Here is a 17,980-nt window from a genome sequence, read left to right as displayed (position 1 = left end):
CTTTTAATTATCTTTTTGTTGATACGAAACAATATAATTATTGACACCAAAGATCAAATTGTAATCCGCGTTTCATTTTAACGAAAAATAGTTCATCAGATCACCAACATTTTTCCAAGTACTTCACTTTTGACCATTAAATTATATTCGTCTGGCATTTTAAATACTTTCCAGATTTTCATCGTACATTTGTAGAACTTCTGCTCTTAAAACATAGGCCTATGTAACCTAGTCTAATCACATTCGTAGAGAAGAAACAATTTGAGGCTGCAGTTAAAAACCGCGTTCCTTATGCATGACCGTGTATGTAGCAGAGCTAAATGTGCCCTTTGCTTTGGAGGATCGACGTAGTCGCGGAGGTTACATGGGCAGATGGGGGGGGGCGTACAGGGGCCAAGCCTACCCACATGGCGACCTTTTTGGGAAAATACTGTGAGAAAGGCGATTGTTTGGGTCTTTTCCTTCCCTTCCAAAAGCGTGTAAAAAGCCCCCCAAAATGTAGCTTGGCCCCTAAGAAAGGTCATTAAAGGTTAAAGGGTTACTCAAAAAAAAAAATGCAAGTCCCCCTTAAAAAAAACTTCAACCCCCTGCCGAAAATTTGGATCTCGATCAGCCCTTGGGAGGTCAAGGGTTTCTTTCTCGCCCACTGTCTGCCTGACATTTTACGCCAGATAGACCAAATGGGACAATTGTACGTGAGAATGTAGAACCATTGATCTCCATCAGTGTGTAGAACGTACATATTTTCTTTTTTTTTTCCAGCCGGGGGTCGTACCCCAGGACGCCCAGAGTTCTCATTTTTACCCCGGCTTCGGGATATCTATCCCAACTTATTTGCGAGCGGGGTGCACAATGCACACTACCCCTGGCCCCAGTACTTACAAGTTACAGGCAGGCCGAAACCTTTTACATGTAATTCGCAATTTCCTTTAATTGATGCGCTTTGTTCATTTCAGAGCAAGGGTTTCTGAGTGGGATCGATGGTTTTCACTCCCTACCCGTTTAGCAATAGCAACTGTGAAAATTCAGTGAAACTCTGGATAAAAATAATATTATTTTAGCTATCATTTCATAACTTCTTTTGAACCAAAACTGAAAGCAAAAACTTGTACGTAAAAAAAAAATTAGAAAATTGCCGTAAAAGTAGTTCCAGTTTCAGCACGAACGAAAGCGGACCAATTGCAGTACGTCAAAATGACGTCAGTAATCCAAACCGATTCGACCATTGGAAGGAATAAATTAGAGTAATGAATAATTCATGTGAACTACTTAGTTCATCCATCCTCCAAAATAACAAAACTAAATAGTATTTTGGTTTATCCAATAGATATTTTCCAGCAAATTTCACTTTGTGTGATACTTCTGAAGCCGATGTGTTGCAAATGACCGACCATTTGGTGGAAAATCACAAATGAAGATGAATATTCATGAAGGCGGATGGATAAGCTCTGAAAGCCGGCCTTTCGATGATGATCATGATGACGATGACGAAGTCGGCCATGCTTTTGTTGTTCGCCTGCTGTGTGCATGTGTATGACGATGTGTCGCGTATTTTGACGTGTGTCTACGTAGCAGTCGGGGCGTCCATTCCGATCGCGTCACCGGTGTGACGAGAAATACGTAACCCGGTAAGTACTCGCTCATCTGATCGCCCGTTCACCGGCCTGGGTACCAAAACAACAAAGCGTGGCTCTCTACCAACTCTTCCAGGGATCCATGCTTGTCCTTTTGGTCCCCAATCACCCAAAATGGAGGGTAATTCGGGCAGACACAGGAAGGGGAATCGTGGACGGACAGCCGGGTCGAGCCACCCAGGAACGAGTCTCGTCGTTGCGAATCGTGAGATCACGTTGACTGAACCTAGTGTCCCCATTGCCGAATTTGTTTACGTTTCTGTACATCTTGGGTCGTTAACTTTAATGTTCAGTGTTGTCATGGTTGTCTTGGTTAGCAAAGTAGGCCTAGGCCACTACCCGGCCTCGTAGACTATGAGCAATTCTTAGTCAGCGGTTGCAAGCATGATTACTGCATTCATGCACTTGCTAGCATGGACGCAGACAGTTAAACTAAGTTAAGGTCTGCTTTAGCCTGGTCGATAGACCTGTATGGCCTGGGCCTATTTTTTGCCTCATTATCTAGGTTACTAATTTAGGCCTAGGCCTGTTTAGGCCTAGCCAAGGTTACTTCCCCTATTAATAGCAATACTAAGGCCCTATGCTCAAATTTAGGCCTAGGCCCTAATTGTTTTTCCAAGTAAAAATGAAAACTGCACTAAGGCCTACTGGGCCTTCACTGTCGACCCCATCGTGCCACTTCCAGTATAGCCAACTATACATGTAGCTGGATATTGGACAACTCGACCGTTTGCCAACTTGACCTCGGACAACTCGACTGTTCAGACAACTTGACCGTTTGCCAAGTCGTCCGTTGGGACAACTCGACTTTGACAGAGAGACAACTTGACCAGTGAGATCTCTGCACTTAATACAGTTGTTTTCCCAGTTTTGGATCGCGAAAATTATTCCGTCAGATTGCAGCTACAAAAAATCCTCAAATTCTAGGGAAATGTGGTCAGTCGCCAACCTTGTGTGTTTTAGATACTATCAAATGAATTTCAAATTTTAAACTTTTACTTTGGATGTACAGGATCGACCAAAGTGGTGACAACATTTTTCCTCATTCTGGATCGGTGTCCAGAAAGTAACCGGAAAACGGGCGGCAAATCCATTTTCTGCGAGAACCACTGTAACAAGCTGATTTTCTAATGAAAAATTTCTTCATTTAGAAAAAATGTGTTTATCAGTGATGAAACTTACCCGGTTTTATCCGGCAATCCAGACATCGGCATGGCAGAAATATGTTTCCCGGATTTTCATTGATTTGCCGTCCCTGGTGAAAATACACGTTCTAGCTAGCCTAAATCTCGTGCCATGTCATGTAAAAATTGCAAGCAGAACGAGCTGACGTGAGTAGTCTATAGAACAGATCCATCTAGAGACATTACACACGGACACGACTTAACGCGCGCATAATCCCTCTTCCATTTTGGGTAGAATAACGCCTTGAACGAAGACTAAAAGCTGGATCTCTCATGTGCATGTGCGTTGCTACCCGTCTGTCATGTTCTGTTTTTGTTAATTTTAAGTAACACAATATAGTTCAGTTGAGCAATGACACAAGTCAACACCTACTCGTGCGTGACATGTGCACAGTCCACATGCATGCACAAATTAGATTAGGACAGCCGCCCAGTGCTTTTCGTCGGTAGCTGGGACCCATTTGCCCTTTCTGGCCCACTGTAAGGGCGCAAGACGGCGAGCAGAGTTCCAGTAGACTGCATGCCACAGACTGAAAAAACTTGGCCTGTAGAAATCTGTTTTAGGTTTCAAGTACATGTATGTCGGACAGCACTTGTTTATAGTGGGAACCGGTTCATTTTGTCAAAGTCATGTCAGGTGTGCAAATGGAGGAACTGTTTTCCTGTTGATAGTGCACTAAGAGAATATGGGGTGCTCTTCAGGAAGTGGTGGAGAAATACTTGTACACGTACTGGCATCCTGAAAACTATTTCCATTTTGACTGCAAGACTCTGCAATTTAGCATGGACCTTGTCAGGGGTCAAAGGCGAACCACAAAGCAAGGATGACCGATAAATTTTATTTAACATGTATACCAGTTTAATAGATGTCTAAATTTTAGGCTTATCGGGCAGGCAGTGGTGCCTATGGTCATATCCCGGACTTTTTTTCATCAATCTCATTTGGTCTTTGATGTTCATCTTATATTCTGTCTTTCAGACGTGTCAGAATCAGTTGAAATGTAACCTTACATGTGTCTCCTTCGCCATATTTGCAATTAATCCTTAATCCCATGAATTTTTGCGTGATACGAGAAAACAATAGTAGCAACAAGAGATCGAATAGCTCTACGCTAAATGATCTTTGCTACCAACCAACCTTAATTAATGTTACTTGTACCTTTGAAGAGCATCACACTGGTGGACACTCTCTGCCTTGTTACCAATTTAGTTCTACTAAAATCTGCTGGGTTGGTGCTTTGTGAAAAATTAAAAAAAAAAATTTCTAGATGGTGGCAGAAAATTTATTTGAAACGCATACTGTTGTACCAGGTTTTGTCCTTTAGCATTTTTTCACTAGCCAGCAGGAATTTTCACTAGCCCACTGGACATTCAGCCAAACTGTTAAGTTTGACATGCTTTTTTCCACTTTAGTTTTTTGAACGTTGCTGTTGAGCCGTGCTGTCCATTTAAAAACTTAAACGTGGAGTTTTCAAAATTGTTAGAATTTGTACAATACGGATAATCAATCATAAAATCTCTGTTTAAAATTCTTATTTACAAATTACAGATCCAAACAGGTGCATTTGTATGTGTTTCTTTACCATGTTTAACAGCATACTAGCCCACACTAGTTTTTACTAGAATTTGTACACTGTCTACTGCTGGTCAGGTCAAGGCTTCATGTGCATTTTAGGCCTATATGGTGTGCTCAAATTTCAGTCATCTATCGTGTGTGTGTGTTGATTTGTTCTTTAAAACAGTTCACTTTTCCCCACCTCCCGGCTTTCGCACGGTGCTGGGATGGGCTAATTACTTTCAGCAAAATTTGTGAAGGAAGTAGCGATGTGGCAGTGCATTATGGGGTGCTTGCTGCCTACATCTGTGCACATACAGTACACGGACATGTACGTTCAGTGTACAAAGTTTTGTCCAGTGAGGGCTCAAAGAAATTATATGACACCACCTGAATCTGAAAAAATCATCCCATCCCAAGTGCCCTATCTGCCTCAGAGTTGATACCGTAGGTAGAAGTGAATTTTCACAGCTCGTTCCATTTGGTTGGTAGTACTGTGCTGCATGCCCTGTGGCTGCGTGAGGTGGTTGCCCACATTTGAGCATTTTTTTTTAACTTGCTAATTAAAAGTCTCTTGTGCCCTGAGTCGAGTCAAAAAACCAGGAATCACTTGAGTATTGTAGAAGATAATGCCCCCTTCGTTTTGTTTTGAATTAGGACGATGTTTCCTTGTTTGTTTGTTGATTAAGTTACAAATGTTGATTGTTCATACTGTGCGCATAAACGAACGTGTCCATGGCTAAAAAGAGGAAGGGATTTTTCTATGGAATTCTGAGGGCATCTCCTGGGTGATCCTGTAGTCTATTCGCAGCGTAATAATTGCTTCACTTTCATTGTCTGTGTGGCGAGTATCCAGTTAAATGAAACAGGAACAAGTTTACATTTCCAGCCAGTTTGCAAAACCAAAACGAAGTGAATGCTTGTATTTGACAGAGTTTGCCGTGAGCTTCACTCCCTAGCTTGTGTACTTCCCTGCAAACCATGTTGGGCTTGTTAAATTTGTTTCAAAGCTGGAAATCCATTTTCCATTTAACATCAATTTTTCTGTTTTGAATTTTGAACAGAAATTCCTTCGTATTGTACATTCTAATGTAGAAGGGAATATTGATGTGGCATTTACGTATATGTGATAGTTACTTACTGTCGTATTTTTACCCTAAAATTAGTTTTAACCCTAACAGAATTGGTTTTCTTTTTTCCCTCAAGATTACACCAGTTTTGGAATATGTCGGCAAGATACACACTTTATTGGGCAGACACTCAAAACCTTTCAGATATAGTCATCTTTGAAATTGAAATTGAAGTGTTCTTGCTTTGGGATAAAGTTACCAAGTTTTGAGCTCTGACATTTCTGCGGGCCAACAATGCTCTTAAGCGGAGAATTGTTCTGGTCATTTGCGAAGTTCCCTTGGCGCTGACGGTTGAAAATCGGCTATTAGGTGTCAGGTCATCCATGTCAATACTTTTTTTGTCCATCATTCCCTTTGGGTAAAGGCCAGCTTTTTGTTATGCATTGCCGGGCAGTTGGAGAATTTGTCTTTGTCAGACCGATAGCTGATACCGTCGTTTTGCCACAGTGCTGGCAATTTGTATAGAATTATTGAATGTCAGTGTCTGAAGAAAACTCAGTTCTTGCTAAACAGGTTTTGTGGCATTTATTGAGTTAACTTCGCAAAGGGTTTTTCCCCATTGAATGAATACTTGCTATAAAAAATTATCGATAGCTTTAAATTTTAATTTTGTAGTATTCTTGTGCCTTCTGCACCAATCTGGTTTTAAAATTCTGTATTAAAACCAGTGCATGCATATTCACATAATTTGTTCACGTATTACTTTCATAGAAGGCTAGACTGCGGGTTGCAAACTTGATAAAATGGTACATTTTTGCGTTTTTGTGATGTGATCAGATGCGAAAACTCTTCACATGGTGAGCTTTGTCGTGCACATGTAGGTGCATATCAACTTCAAATTGATCTGGACACTGTCCCGTTTTCGAAACCATTTCGTTCGTGATTCCAGTCAACCTAGATCCATGTTGTAGACAACCTAGATTGATACATGTTAATGCGATATACATGGACACGTATCGGAAAACAAGAGAGTGTCCATATTATAGTTGGAGTCGATACGCACCCAAATGACAAAGCTCACCACGTGAAGACTTTTTGCAGATCACTAAATTTTGAAATACAGAAAAACAATACTCACGGATAGTACATGTGTTATGCGCTTACATGTTGTACATGTATGTGTTCATGTCCCCGCTTCATACAGCACTGCTGGCTGAAGGTGTAAATTCAGGTTAGATGACTACATGTACATGTACATCGTACATGTACACCCATGTTGCCTGTACATGTACATGTTTAATTTTGATATGTTCATCCAACAGCGCATGTAGCACCAGTTGCAGGGCGAAGTGACAGTTTAAAAGAAAATGAAGAAATGTTCAGTTTTAGAGGTGGGAGGAAAACCCCGGATAAATGTTGCAGGACAAACCCACGGAATCAGGCAGGGACTGAAACTCCAATACACCGGCTGACCAAGGTGGGATTCGAACCCACTACACCAACCTGACTCGCCATATTGTTTAACAAAACACTTGTAAATGGATTTACATGCACATTGTACATGTATGCATGCACTTTTTGTGAATGTGCATGGTGCTTGACAGACTGCATGTAAATGCATCGGACATGTATATGTTGTTACACGTACATGTATATGGAAGTACAGGCTTTTTGTAAATTCCCTTCAAAGGTTTTCCTGGTATCTCATTTTATATTAGGCGAATTAAAAAAACATGTGTTTCCGTTTCATTGGAAAAGGAGTAACTTAGGTTAGGGGTCATATTTTTTTTGTGCAAGGGACAATGTAATTCACTGTGCACATATACAATACCACATGAACGTGTCAGAGCTGCATAGTCACTGGTTGAGTGGTTACAAAAAAAGGCCGAATTTTGTGGTGGTTACAAGTGTGTTCATGTGAGAGCAGGCCACTTTTGTTGAGCTCACTGGCCTGAAAGTAATGAAGTCTGAGTCAGGGAGAACACAGCACAATGCACCAATTGTTTTTTAATAAGTTCTGGAACAAAGAGATGTAGGTTCTACATTAAAATTTTTTGTTCTGTTTGTTTAGCTTAGCTTTGGTTTGTGTTAACTTACATGGACATGCAACTACTGAGGGTATATTTTTGTGTGACCTTAGGAGTGTACAAAGCTCTACCTGTCTACACGGAGCTACTTGAAAAATACGTGTACACAATAGTGTGCATTTCATTTGTAATGCAGTTTACAATGTACGTATTTCACATGTACATATGAGTTCTTCCACCAACCCTTACAGTACTGCACACGTACCGGTACATATGAATATGTAGAAGTCCATTCATACATGTAAATGTACAAGTGCTTATGTTTGTAAGCAAATTGTGTTCTTCACCTGCGTGTAATGCACACCTGACTGTTTCTTCCTGGCCACGTGAGGGTGTCTTTTCAAACCCCATTTTTTTGGGTACAAAATAGCCTCTTGGGTGTTGGTAATTTGTCCATCAAAAATTGAACCCTGACTTGTACTATATTTTGCATTGCAAAATATTTGATTACATGTACAAGTGCAATGTCCGTGGTGTACAGAAATCCAGTTACGTACGTGTACGTGACACACACGTGTACTTGTGCCTGCACACTTACGCATTATGGTACATGTACATGTAAGAATAACTGCTGGTAGGTTGTTGATTTTGTGATCTGTGTCTGGCTGACGTCATAGCTGCTATACAACTGACGTATAGACATGTACGTGTATATACATGTACACATGTGAGTGTCCTTGTCACAGGATGTGTAGATTAAATCTGTTGACTTGCTAGAAATCTAGCACGCAGTGAGTCCTACTTTCCTGGGGACTGGTCGGAGCAAAGTTGAGCTCCAAGGCCCCAAAAACAGTTCAGATGCCCCTCCAACTAGCTTCACTCGTGTTAGCTAGTGTATACTGCAACGTACAATATGGGTACCTGCACATGTACACGGCCTTTGCTAAACTGTGTGAGTGCTGGTTTTGCCAGTGTGAATTGTGAATTGAGCATGAGGTCATGCTCATTTTACTTCGGTGGGTGGGTCGCTAACTGAGGTCACCGCCGTATGCAGTGTACAGTGCATGTGACCTCAGACATGGCAAGGGCTTTTTTGCTGTAATCAGACTGTATGTGCATGCTACAGTAGGTATCTGTGCGTGGCTATTGCAAAATTTACATTCATAAATTCCTCAAACAGTTCAACAACCTGCAATTTGACCGTGTAAGTGCATTAGCATTTGATAATGCCCCCCTGAGAAGTGATAATGCCCGCTGTGTGAATCACATGCTGGCACCTGGATACGATTTACGAGGCAGTTGAATGGATTCTGATTGGTCAAGAGTCTGTGTGCACGTGGCTTGCCACGCGCGTGCCAATTGCACTAGGAATATTCCATAAAGTGGACGGGGGTGTCCTGGAAAATGAAAGTAAAACTCTCGAACAAAATCGCTGAAAATCCATCAATAAATATGTGCATTAGTCGTGTCCAATCACATATTTATTCACTGTTATTTTATGGTTCATCATTTTTTTATCGTTGGACTAGGCAGATACGTGTTAGATGAGGGAACATGTCGGCCTGTTCAAATAACTTTTGCCGTTCATTCAAGTCAGTTCAACTTCTTGCTGAAGAACAAAACTGAATAAATGCATATGGAAACATGGCATAAGGACTAGTAAATTGAGACAAGACATATCACACGTACACCAGTACGTGTAAACTCACTTGCAGATGAAAAAAATGATAAATTCTAATCCTGGTTTACATGTGCATGTATATCTCCGGCAGGCTCATATGTGACTGGAAATGGTAATAATATCTAATTTTGCTCTGTGTTCGTCTCTGTTCGCTTTTCTGATGTAGGAAAAGTCTCCACGTCATCGTGACAAAATACCAAATGTGTCACTGTAGAAATAGTAAAAACCCCAGCAAGTTTTGTTAGCATATATCTCAAGCGTCCATTGTTAATCCTAAGTAGGCCCACTTCTAATTCAGTGCCATTCACTGTGAACTTGTGGTTCACCTTTGTTGGATCGGGGATCAGAGGCCTGGGGTGATACATGTACGGTTTGGGATTTTATTTTGATTGGGGACACACGGGGGGGGTGTCTGTGAAGTGAATAACTAGTGGCACTGTGTGCTGGACTGCTATTGATTTTGTCAGGTTAGGTACATGTACTACGAGTTCCTGTGAAGTCAAACCTACATTGTATCTCATCCATACCAGAGGCCAATTTCGTAGAGCAGCTTAAGCACAACATTTGCTTAAGCGTGAAAAACCTTGCTTAAAAAACAAATGTTACCAGGTCAAACTCTATTTGTTTGTTAGCTAACCAACAGACAGCTTAATATGATCCCAAAACAACATACATCACAAGGAGTTTTGGTTGGTTACCTGATTTATCAAGCAAGGTTTTCTCGCGCTTAAGCAAATTTTGTGTTTAAGCAGCTCTATGAAAATGGCCCCAGTTGATTTTCAAATTTCAATAGTCTGACCTGTTGGAGTTAAACAGGCTCTGTCCAGTCTTGTGCCAGTAATTACACGTACAGTGACATGCTAAAAATTGGTTAGACGAAAAGCCACATGCAGAACTATGCTTTGTTTTTTTAAAGAGTCTCGGCCCAGTTTTGTACGGGTAATTGTCACCTGCTAAGCAAAGCTTGGCCGGGAACCAGTCACGAGACACACAGAGTGCATGACATTTTGGCTGGTGACTCCCTTTTGCTCGGCAAAGTTTTTTATTTGTTTGCAAATTGCAGTGCTGAGCAAGTCTGTGAAATTGGCCCTTGATCGTTTGTCAAACTGCTGTCTGTTTTTTCCTCGCTCTTAGAATCGTACCACACTCGGAGAATTCGCAGTAAAGCATGGAGGAAGAAACTAACACTGATAACAGCACTGCCAACAACAGTGCCACTACAGAGGAAAAAATACAGGTAAGCATTCCGACACGTTTTCCCCTCAGTGTTTGACCGGAGTAGGGGGAGCCATTTTATACCCCTCCCCCTACATTTTGGTAGTGAGAAACAGAAAGTCTGCAGCCTTGGGTTATTTTCAACGGGCAAAATTGGGGAGCAAATGATTAAAAAACATTAAGTGCACTGTTCGTTGGATTTCTGGTCGTCAACCAACCTCCTTCCTTTTCTCCCTCAAGGCTGGGAGGGATTTCAGGCACTGCAAGGATGGTCTAGTTTTGCCGAGGCCACGAGTGGCAGCTGGCACTGATCGGCCATTCGTGTGCCGCAGCTGAGAGCAGTGTTTGATACATTGGCAAGCGTTGCTGCAGAATGTTAACCCCTTGACGACGGGAATTTTTTTTTGAATTATTTTTTTGAATTACACAGTGAAAAGGCTCATTGTTCAGTGGCATGTGGCTGTACTCACGCTTCCACATTCCCATTGCCTGTTTTCAAAGTGGGGGCTATTGTGAAGCTGGTGATTATGATGCAAATTCGGTCTTTTCATTTCTGGGCTACACACAAAGGGCAATCATCATATACAAAAGAGCCAGGGTCTGCCTTCTTTCACCGTGTTTGCTCGAGCGTGGGCCGAGAATAATAGCTGAAAAGCGGGCTGAGGATCTCAATTTTCACGGCGGCTCTTACCGTCTCCCGGCGCGTAGGGGCTAACAAGCACTTTGTTTTGTTTCAGTCACTGTCCTACATGTATGCTGCAGTCGTCAGTCCCTTTAATCACTCTCCTGTGACTTCTTGGAAACAAGTGATCAGGCCTGTGGATTCATACTTAATGATTCTCTAAAAAAAGTCCAAATGTGCCTGATGCATTTGGAATTTTTTTTGTTTTTAGGACAGCACAATCTTTCACTTTGTAGTTGTTCTATTCTTAATTTTAGGGCTTCAGAAGAAGTCTGCATTTGTATGGATCAGTGGTCTGAAGTGGGAACAGTTCGTGGTCCCGTAATAGTTTTGGTCGTGGTAAACTTTTCCAGACATGCAGAGTTTTCAAGATTGCCCTCCCATTGATCTCCACAGTTAGTCTCGGAGCATTTGCAAAGGGCCTTAATCAATTGAGTAAACCCCAGCGTTTTTCTTATGTGGTTTCCTCGGTACAGATTATCTCAACTCAAGCCCTGCCTGTGTCGGTGGTCATGCCCGGGATTTCCAGCCAGCCTGTGGCGGTGACGTCTGTTATCCAGTCCAACAGCACCCAGCCGTCGGTCATCCAGACTACCCCGCTGCACACGGTCCAAGTTCAGGTGAGTTGCTCTCGCTGTAACCTCTGTCCCTGTCGACTGCAGCAGGATGCGCCGTTGGTCCAGAATTGTTGCACCTCGTTGCACTGACACATGGCGGTGAACATAAGTGGCAGAGTGGCACACTGTTTCCGCTTGACAGGGCCAAGGCTGGGTTTTATCCACTGCACTCCCCAGTGCCAGAAAATCCACCAGTGCAATTTTGGTGCATTTCGTTGCATTCAGCGGGTTCTCATTTAAGCTGCGTTGCACTCTATTGCGTTCACCATTTTTTTTTTTTCCATTTCCGGCTGTGGCACACTCTGTTGCATTCAGCACTGTTCTCATTTTAGCTGCGTTGCATTCACTTGCATTTGATGGGATTCTCAATTCAGGTTTGTGGCAGTCTGTTGCATTCAGCATGGTTCTCATTTTAGCTGCGTTGCATTCACTTGCATTTGATGAGATTCTCAATTCAGGTTTGTGGCAGTCTGTTGCATTCAGCATGGTTCCCATTTTAGCTGCGTTGCATTCACTTGCATTTGATGGGACTCTCAATTCAGGTTTGTTGCATTCTGTTGCATTCAGCATGGTTCCCATTTCAGCTTTGTTGCATTCAGGAGGGTTCTCATTTGAGCCGCATTGCACTCTGTTGCATGCCAATGTGGCAATTGCTACCTACAAGTACATGTACATTCATGTGTGTACGCATATAAAATGGCTCCTCGCACAGCTTTCCATCGTGCTTTGGACACCTAAAATGGGCATTCCGATTTCTGATCTGTCAATGTTAGCAGGTGTCCAGCCCATTAGACAAAGCTGGCTCAGCCAACTGTAAGTTTGCCATTCAAACCACTCTGTGGTGTGATTTTTAATAATCGCACATGGTGTTGACAGTTTTACATGTGTGAATTTTTTTTTTCCGTTCCCCTCAGGTGACCCCAGTGCAGGACGGAGAAGAACAACCAGCGGTCGTTCCAGACACCGAGGTGGATCGCAAGAGGCGACAGGACATCCTGTCACGCAGACCCTCATACAGGTCAGTGTGCCAGTGCCAGTGAGGCTTGCGCGAAAAATTGTGGCTACGGCTAAAGGAAAACACATTAGTCAATGGAAGCCACTGGCTGCAGCCACTTTGCATAGGCATGTGTGCCAGTTACTCCTCAGCTACAACCAGGACTCTCCGATGAAGCTGAGGATGGACAGGACTGGTGGTCACGTTAAAAGTGGGTCCAGTAATTATGCCGTCAGAAACTGTATTGGATCATATTTAGGCCCCGTGTGGGGCAGGTGTCCCCTTTTCGGATCTTTGCACAGGTTGAAATAGCATGCTCCGCTTGACTTAACGTGTGGAAACTGGACTGATGTGGTAGGTGATGGAATGTAAAGTTGTAAAGGAGCCTTTCAAGATCTTCCTAATGAAAACTTCGACATGCCCTAGTCGCTCCATCCGAGCAAGAAGACGGGCTTTGCAATGTCCATACCTTTTGGTGAAAATCGAAGGTTGGCACATCAATGTAAAGTAGTAATTTTTGGGGTGTCCTTACTGACTCTTTGTTGCTGTCCGTGTGCAGGAAGATCCTGAACGACCTGTCCTCCACAGACACCCCAGGGGTGGCCAGGATTGAAGAGGAGAACACCGAGGAAGATAACGCAGGTACCATCACCTTGGCAGGTGCTGCGGGCCTCCATGGATTCCAGACAGGTACTTGTATACCGAGTCATTTAGTTTATCCTGCAGTTACCCTGGTTGTAGCACCTCTGCAGGACCTGTAGGCCACCATGGGTTCTCAATGAGTGCTCCTACACCATTTCAATGCTTTCATTGCATGTGAAACTGTTACTCGGTAGCCTGCAGGTAGCACCTGCTTTAAGCACCTACATGTAGGTCCTGCAGGTGTTAATTAATTTCCAGCAGGTGTGTTCAAGCCCTATGAAAGCCCCAAGTATGTATGTTAAAATTTGACCTCTTCAGCACAGACTACCTACATGGACATCACCTGTACAGGTGCCACAGTCTCCTACAGGTTCTGCAAGCCCTTTTACCAGCTTGGTGGACAGACACTATCACCTTACTAGATGCAGTACTCCATGGATTACAGTAATTCAGACCTTCTCAACCACTCACTGTGTATCGCACCTGTTGCTCTTAAAAAGGTGAAGCCGTCCCTGACACGGAAACTGATCAGAACTCTCAAGAAATTTCAGTTACCGGAGAGAAATCTACCTTGATCCATTTTCCAAGCTTCTTAGCCATAACATGTAATTTACGAGATTTTTTTTGTGTCTTCGTCTCTTTGACAGTGATGACCACAGGAGGAGCAACCATCCAGATTGCCAACCCGGCTGAGATGCCCAGCCTGCAGACGCTGACCATGACCAACGCGGGGGCGCCGGCCGGCACCATTGTCCAGTCGATACAGACCCAGGATGGCACACAGCAATTCTTTGTCCCAACAGCTTCAGGTCGGTAAATGGTGAAGCAGCCAACCAGGAAGTCGTCAGTTCCCTGAGGAAAGACTGATTTTTGAACCTGGTTACTTTCTGACACCTTTTTTGTGGGCAGGGATAGGGGTTTTCTGGGAGAGTTTTTGATTGTTTCACTGTCTCAGCATTCTCCAAATTCTAAGTTTTAAATCTGATGGGGACTGATAAAGTATTGAATGGGGATTCAGAGTCCCCCCGTTTATAGTTCACCTCTTGTGCATTCCGGGTCATTATCTTAGGGTTCTTTTTTATTTGTATAAAAATTAAGAACAATTTGAGATGTTTATAGACAATTTTTTTCAATACGATAAAGGTGACATTCTTGAATGCAAACATAACACCTAAAATTTGCAGCCGAGTGCCCGGCTTTAAAGCCTTGGTGGGGGCTTTGGTGATGAGTAATATCTGACAGACTGCCAGACTACATGTACTTCCATAGGTTTAGAGCTCTGCAGCTTGGACCAGACTTTCCAATGTTGCCAACTGTAATGTGTAGTTTACCACCCCCCCCCCCACTCGCCGCTGCAGGTGACATCCAGGCCTACCAGATCCGGCCGGCGACCAGCCTCCCGCAGGGGGTGGTGATGGCCAGCACCAACCTCCAGTCCTCGGGCCACATACACGTCCACGAGGAGGCTGGCCGGAAGCGGGAGCTGAGGCTCATGAAGAACAGGTGGGTTGTCCAAAACGCCAAACCCTCGCTGGTGTCCTGCCCGACCTACTTGTAATGCCAAACTGACATCACCTCTAGATTTAATTTACAGTATTAACACTGTTGAAATATGGGTCATTCCACGAGGTGGGGGCACAATTTGTGACGGTGTCCTTGTTACATCCAAAACGTTTACCACCTGCCATGACCTATAGAGTAGGTCCTTTACTTAGTAAAAATAACACACCCCTCTGTATTCAGCCTTGCAAGATGTATAACAATGTCAATTTGGAATCCACACGCAGGGAAATAGCTGTTCATTTTTACGGAACCCATGTAACAATTGACACCGTCGCAAATTGTGCCCCACCCTCATGGAATGACCCATATACTTTCTGAATGCAGTTTATGAACAACTAATGGATTTTGATGTTCACATCCGAATCAGTCGATCGCATATCTGTGTACTGGAATAATTGGCACAGCCCCTACAGACAGCGTCGCTCTCTCCAGTATCTCTTTTCAACGTTTGCCATTTGTGTCCTTCCCCTTCGCACAGGGAGGCCGCGAAGGAGTGCCGACGGAAGAAGAAAGAGTACATCAAGTGTCTGGAGAACCGGGTGGCGGTGCTGGAGAACCAGAACAAGACGCTCATCGAAGAACTGAAATCCCTCAAGGAGCTCTACTGCCACAAGTCGGAGTAACAAAAAATCCACGGTGATCGCCCGGAGCCAGTGTCTCGCCATTCAGAAGAATGGATTTTTACTGTGTTTTTTTAATGTTTTTTTTGTTCTTTTGCTAGTTTCTTGTCCGCAAAGAGAGTCACTTTGGAGAGTGATTTCTTTCTTACCTGACAAGCAGGTTTTATTAATCATCTCAGCTGGTTGTGCGTTCCAAAGTCACTGTGGACGGTTGAGTAATAAGGTGAACCAGCATCATTCTTTGGTGCAGACGGGCACTAGCTCAGACGGGAATAGGTATGTCCAGATGTCTCTTAGTCCAAATAAGCAGTACGTTGCGTTGCCGACAGTCTCGCCGCCCATTGGAAAACCAAGATGGCCCCCTCTGTTTGTTGCCTAAAACTTTGTTGTTGCATCTTCTAGAGTAGGAACGAGTGTAGGTAAAGTTTTAGTCCTTTTCATTGTTTCTGTTCAGCATTTTGTTGGAAGACAAGTCTGAAAGCATTGATCTGTTGTCAGAATGTGAAAACCTTCCAATGTTCTGTTCACTATGGGTGGAACTGAATGTTAGGTTGGAATTAAATTTGTAATATTCTTTACATGTAGTCTTGCGCCCATTAACCCTAACAGTCCCGAATGGTACAAGGTACTACTTAGTAGTAAAATGTAGTACTCGGCCCTGTCGCTTGTTAGAGGACATGACATTAACATTCTCTGAAGCCATAAAATACAATCGAGAAGACAATGTACCATACAGTGCTGTGGCACTATGAATGCATGGTTTCATTGTTTTCTGTACGAGTAACAATGGAATAAACCTAGCCAGAAATAGTAATTTGTAGCGCTAGGTCCTTCAGGCTCAGAGTGTTACCTGGTATTTTGTAGTACTGAGTACTCTAAGCCAAACAACGCCCACACTGTTAGGGTTAATGTAAGGGAGTTAGGTTCATGGAGAACGTGTGCGTTTTGAGTCGTTTATAATTGTGGTTTAACTCGGGGGCCAGGGCCCGAGTTTTTGTTCCATTAACAACTGCTTATAGGTCTGCCGTCCTGGCATGTACATAAACTGTTTCCCCAGAGTACCGTAAGAACAGAGAAATATATATATACTCAGGCATTTCAAAAAAGAGATGCAACTCATATGTCGGAGAAAACTAAACGTCGTTCTTTGGTAAGTTAAACGAATGAATTGCCGTTGATGCTCCCGAAATGAACTGATTTGTTGTGATTGATTCAACTGATCATTTATTTCTTGGGCCGTGGAATGAACAGCTTTTGTTTCAGAGAGCTGTTATAGTTTATAAAGAATGTAGGATTTTGTGAATAAATCAAACCTAATCACAACATGTTTATTGTTCAATTCCAGTTGGGAATGTCGGTGTCGACTTTGCGAGTAGCCAAGATTTTTATTTGGCATGTCTGACAATGCGTCTTTGGGAAAAACTTGACCCAAGAGCAACCGGCTTTCCGTTACTGTCCGGACCATCAAGGATTTACTTTCCAATTGTCACCAAGTATTTCAGCGTCTCTTGTATTTGCTGTGTAAATATAAGCCTTATAAATACCTGTGTATACCTGGAAACGAATTAATTGGAGAAAATGTAAGCTGAATACTTCAGTGTGTGTATATATATCGATTCTTCCAGCACACTTGCAGTATTTAGATGCTTGAAAAAAGCCTTCGGTGTCCCTGTGGATGTCGTTTTAAGTGTTTTATTGTGTCGGGTACTGTCAATATTCCAACCAAGACACACTGAATTAAGACAGTCATCACATCCTGGATTCACTGGTCGACTTTGTCGTCAGATTCGTGTACATGTCCTCTTAGTAGCACAAAATTGTACAATGTTTCGTTTTGGTTGGTTGGTTTTTTAGTTCGTTTGTGTTTTTTGGTTGCATTGTACATGCTCAGTACGTGTAGCTTAGGGCAAGTTTGAGTGCCAACTAGAGTTGACAGCTAGTCAGTTGCCTTTTAACAATGCCAGCCCACAATACAGCCACAATTGAACGGCCCTCACCTTGTACGGGTTACAACTCTAGTGGCAGACAGCTGTGTTAAAGCACATGACCCCCGCCGCACTAAAATAACATCGGCTATTAATAACCAGTGGTGTGGTTCATGCCCCAGGGCCAGATTCCAAATGGTCGTCGAGACGGTCCAAACCATCCGTCATGCAGGCGTTTTTTTTTTTTTTTTTTACCGAACCACAGGTTAACAATTGTGCCTCGAACTTGCCCTTGCCAAGCTTCGTGCGGATGATCGTGAGACGGCTGAGCGCCTTTTAGTCTTGCATGTATTTTAAGTGTCCACAATTGCAGACATGTACCGGTACTGGAGGTTGTTTCATCTCGTGGTTGGGAAGTCGAGGCTCATTGACGCTGTCAGTTGTATCCCAGCCCGCGTTCGTGTCGGCCAACTGTACAAATTGACGAAGAATGCTGTAAAATTAAAGCTGAAAGTATATGCTACATTCAGTAATCTGTTGTCGTGTCTGTATTGTTTGTTTGAAAGTTGAA

The 17,980-nt window shown here is 43.1% G+C and overlaps 1 protein-coding gene across 2 annotated transcripts; it reads left to right on the top strand.

The window, feature by feature from the left end:
* Window positions 1–1,467: 1,467 nt before the first annotated feature.
* LOC110973510 (cAMP-responsive element modulator-like) lies at window positions 1,468–17,942 on the top strand. Of its 2 annotated transcripts, none has more exons than XM_022224386.2 (8): window positions 1,468–1,628; window positions 10,286–10,388; window positions 11,525–11,668; window positions 12,580–12,683; window positions 13,219–13,349; window positions 13,949–14,110; window positions 14,660–14,804; window positions 15,343–17,942. In XM_022224386.2, exons 2-8 carry the CDS (start codon window positions 10,320–10,322, stop codon window positions 15,485–15,487), a joined length of 900 nt encoding a protein of 299 aa, XP_022080078.1. In that variant the 5' UTR covers window positions 1,468–1,628; window positions 10,286–10,319; the 3' UTR covers window positions 15,488–17,942. The 2 variants fall into 2 exon arrangements, with proteins under 2 accessions (XP_022080078.1, XP_022080079.1); XM_022224387.2 differs by lacking the exon at window positions 1,468–1,628 and adding an exon at window positions 1,641–1,839.
* Window positions 17,943–17,980: the final 38 nt, after the last annotated feature.

The sequence above is a fragment of the Acanthaster planci genome, linkage group LG17 (assembly GCF_054643075.1).
Source record: "Acanthaster planci isolate LZ-2023a linkage group LG17, COTS_SCS, whole genome shotgun sequence".
Lineage (NCBI taxonomy): Eukaryota > Metazoa > Echinodermata > Asteroidea > Valvatida > Acanthasteridae > Acanthaster > Acanthaster planci.
The sequence above is the reverse complement of the archived record's forward strand: the minus strand, read 5'-3'. Positions and strand labels throughout refer to the sequence as shown.

Excerpts from the sequence above, each read along its gene's own strand:
- LOC110973510 (XM_022224386.2), top strand. The coding sequence starts at position 10,320 with ATGGAGGAAGAAACTAACACTGATAACAGCACTGCCAACAACAGTGCC. Across the intron at positions 14,111-14,659 it reads CTTTGTCCCAACAGCTTCAG|GTGACATCCAGGCCTACCAG; the intron begins GTCGGTAAATGG and ends TCGCCGCTGCAG. Across the intron at positions 14,805-15,342 it reads CTGAGGCTCATGAAGAACAG|GGAGGCCGCGAAGGAGTGCC; the intron begins GTGGGTTGTCCA and ends CCCTTCGCACAG.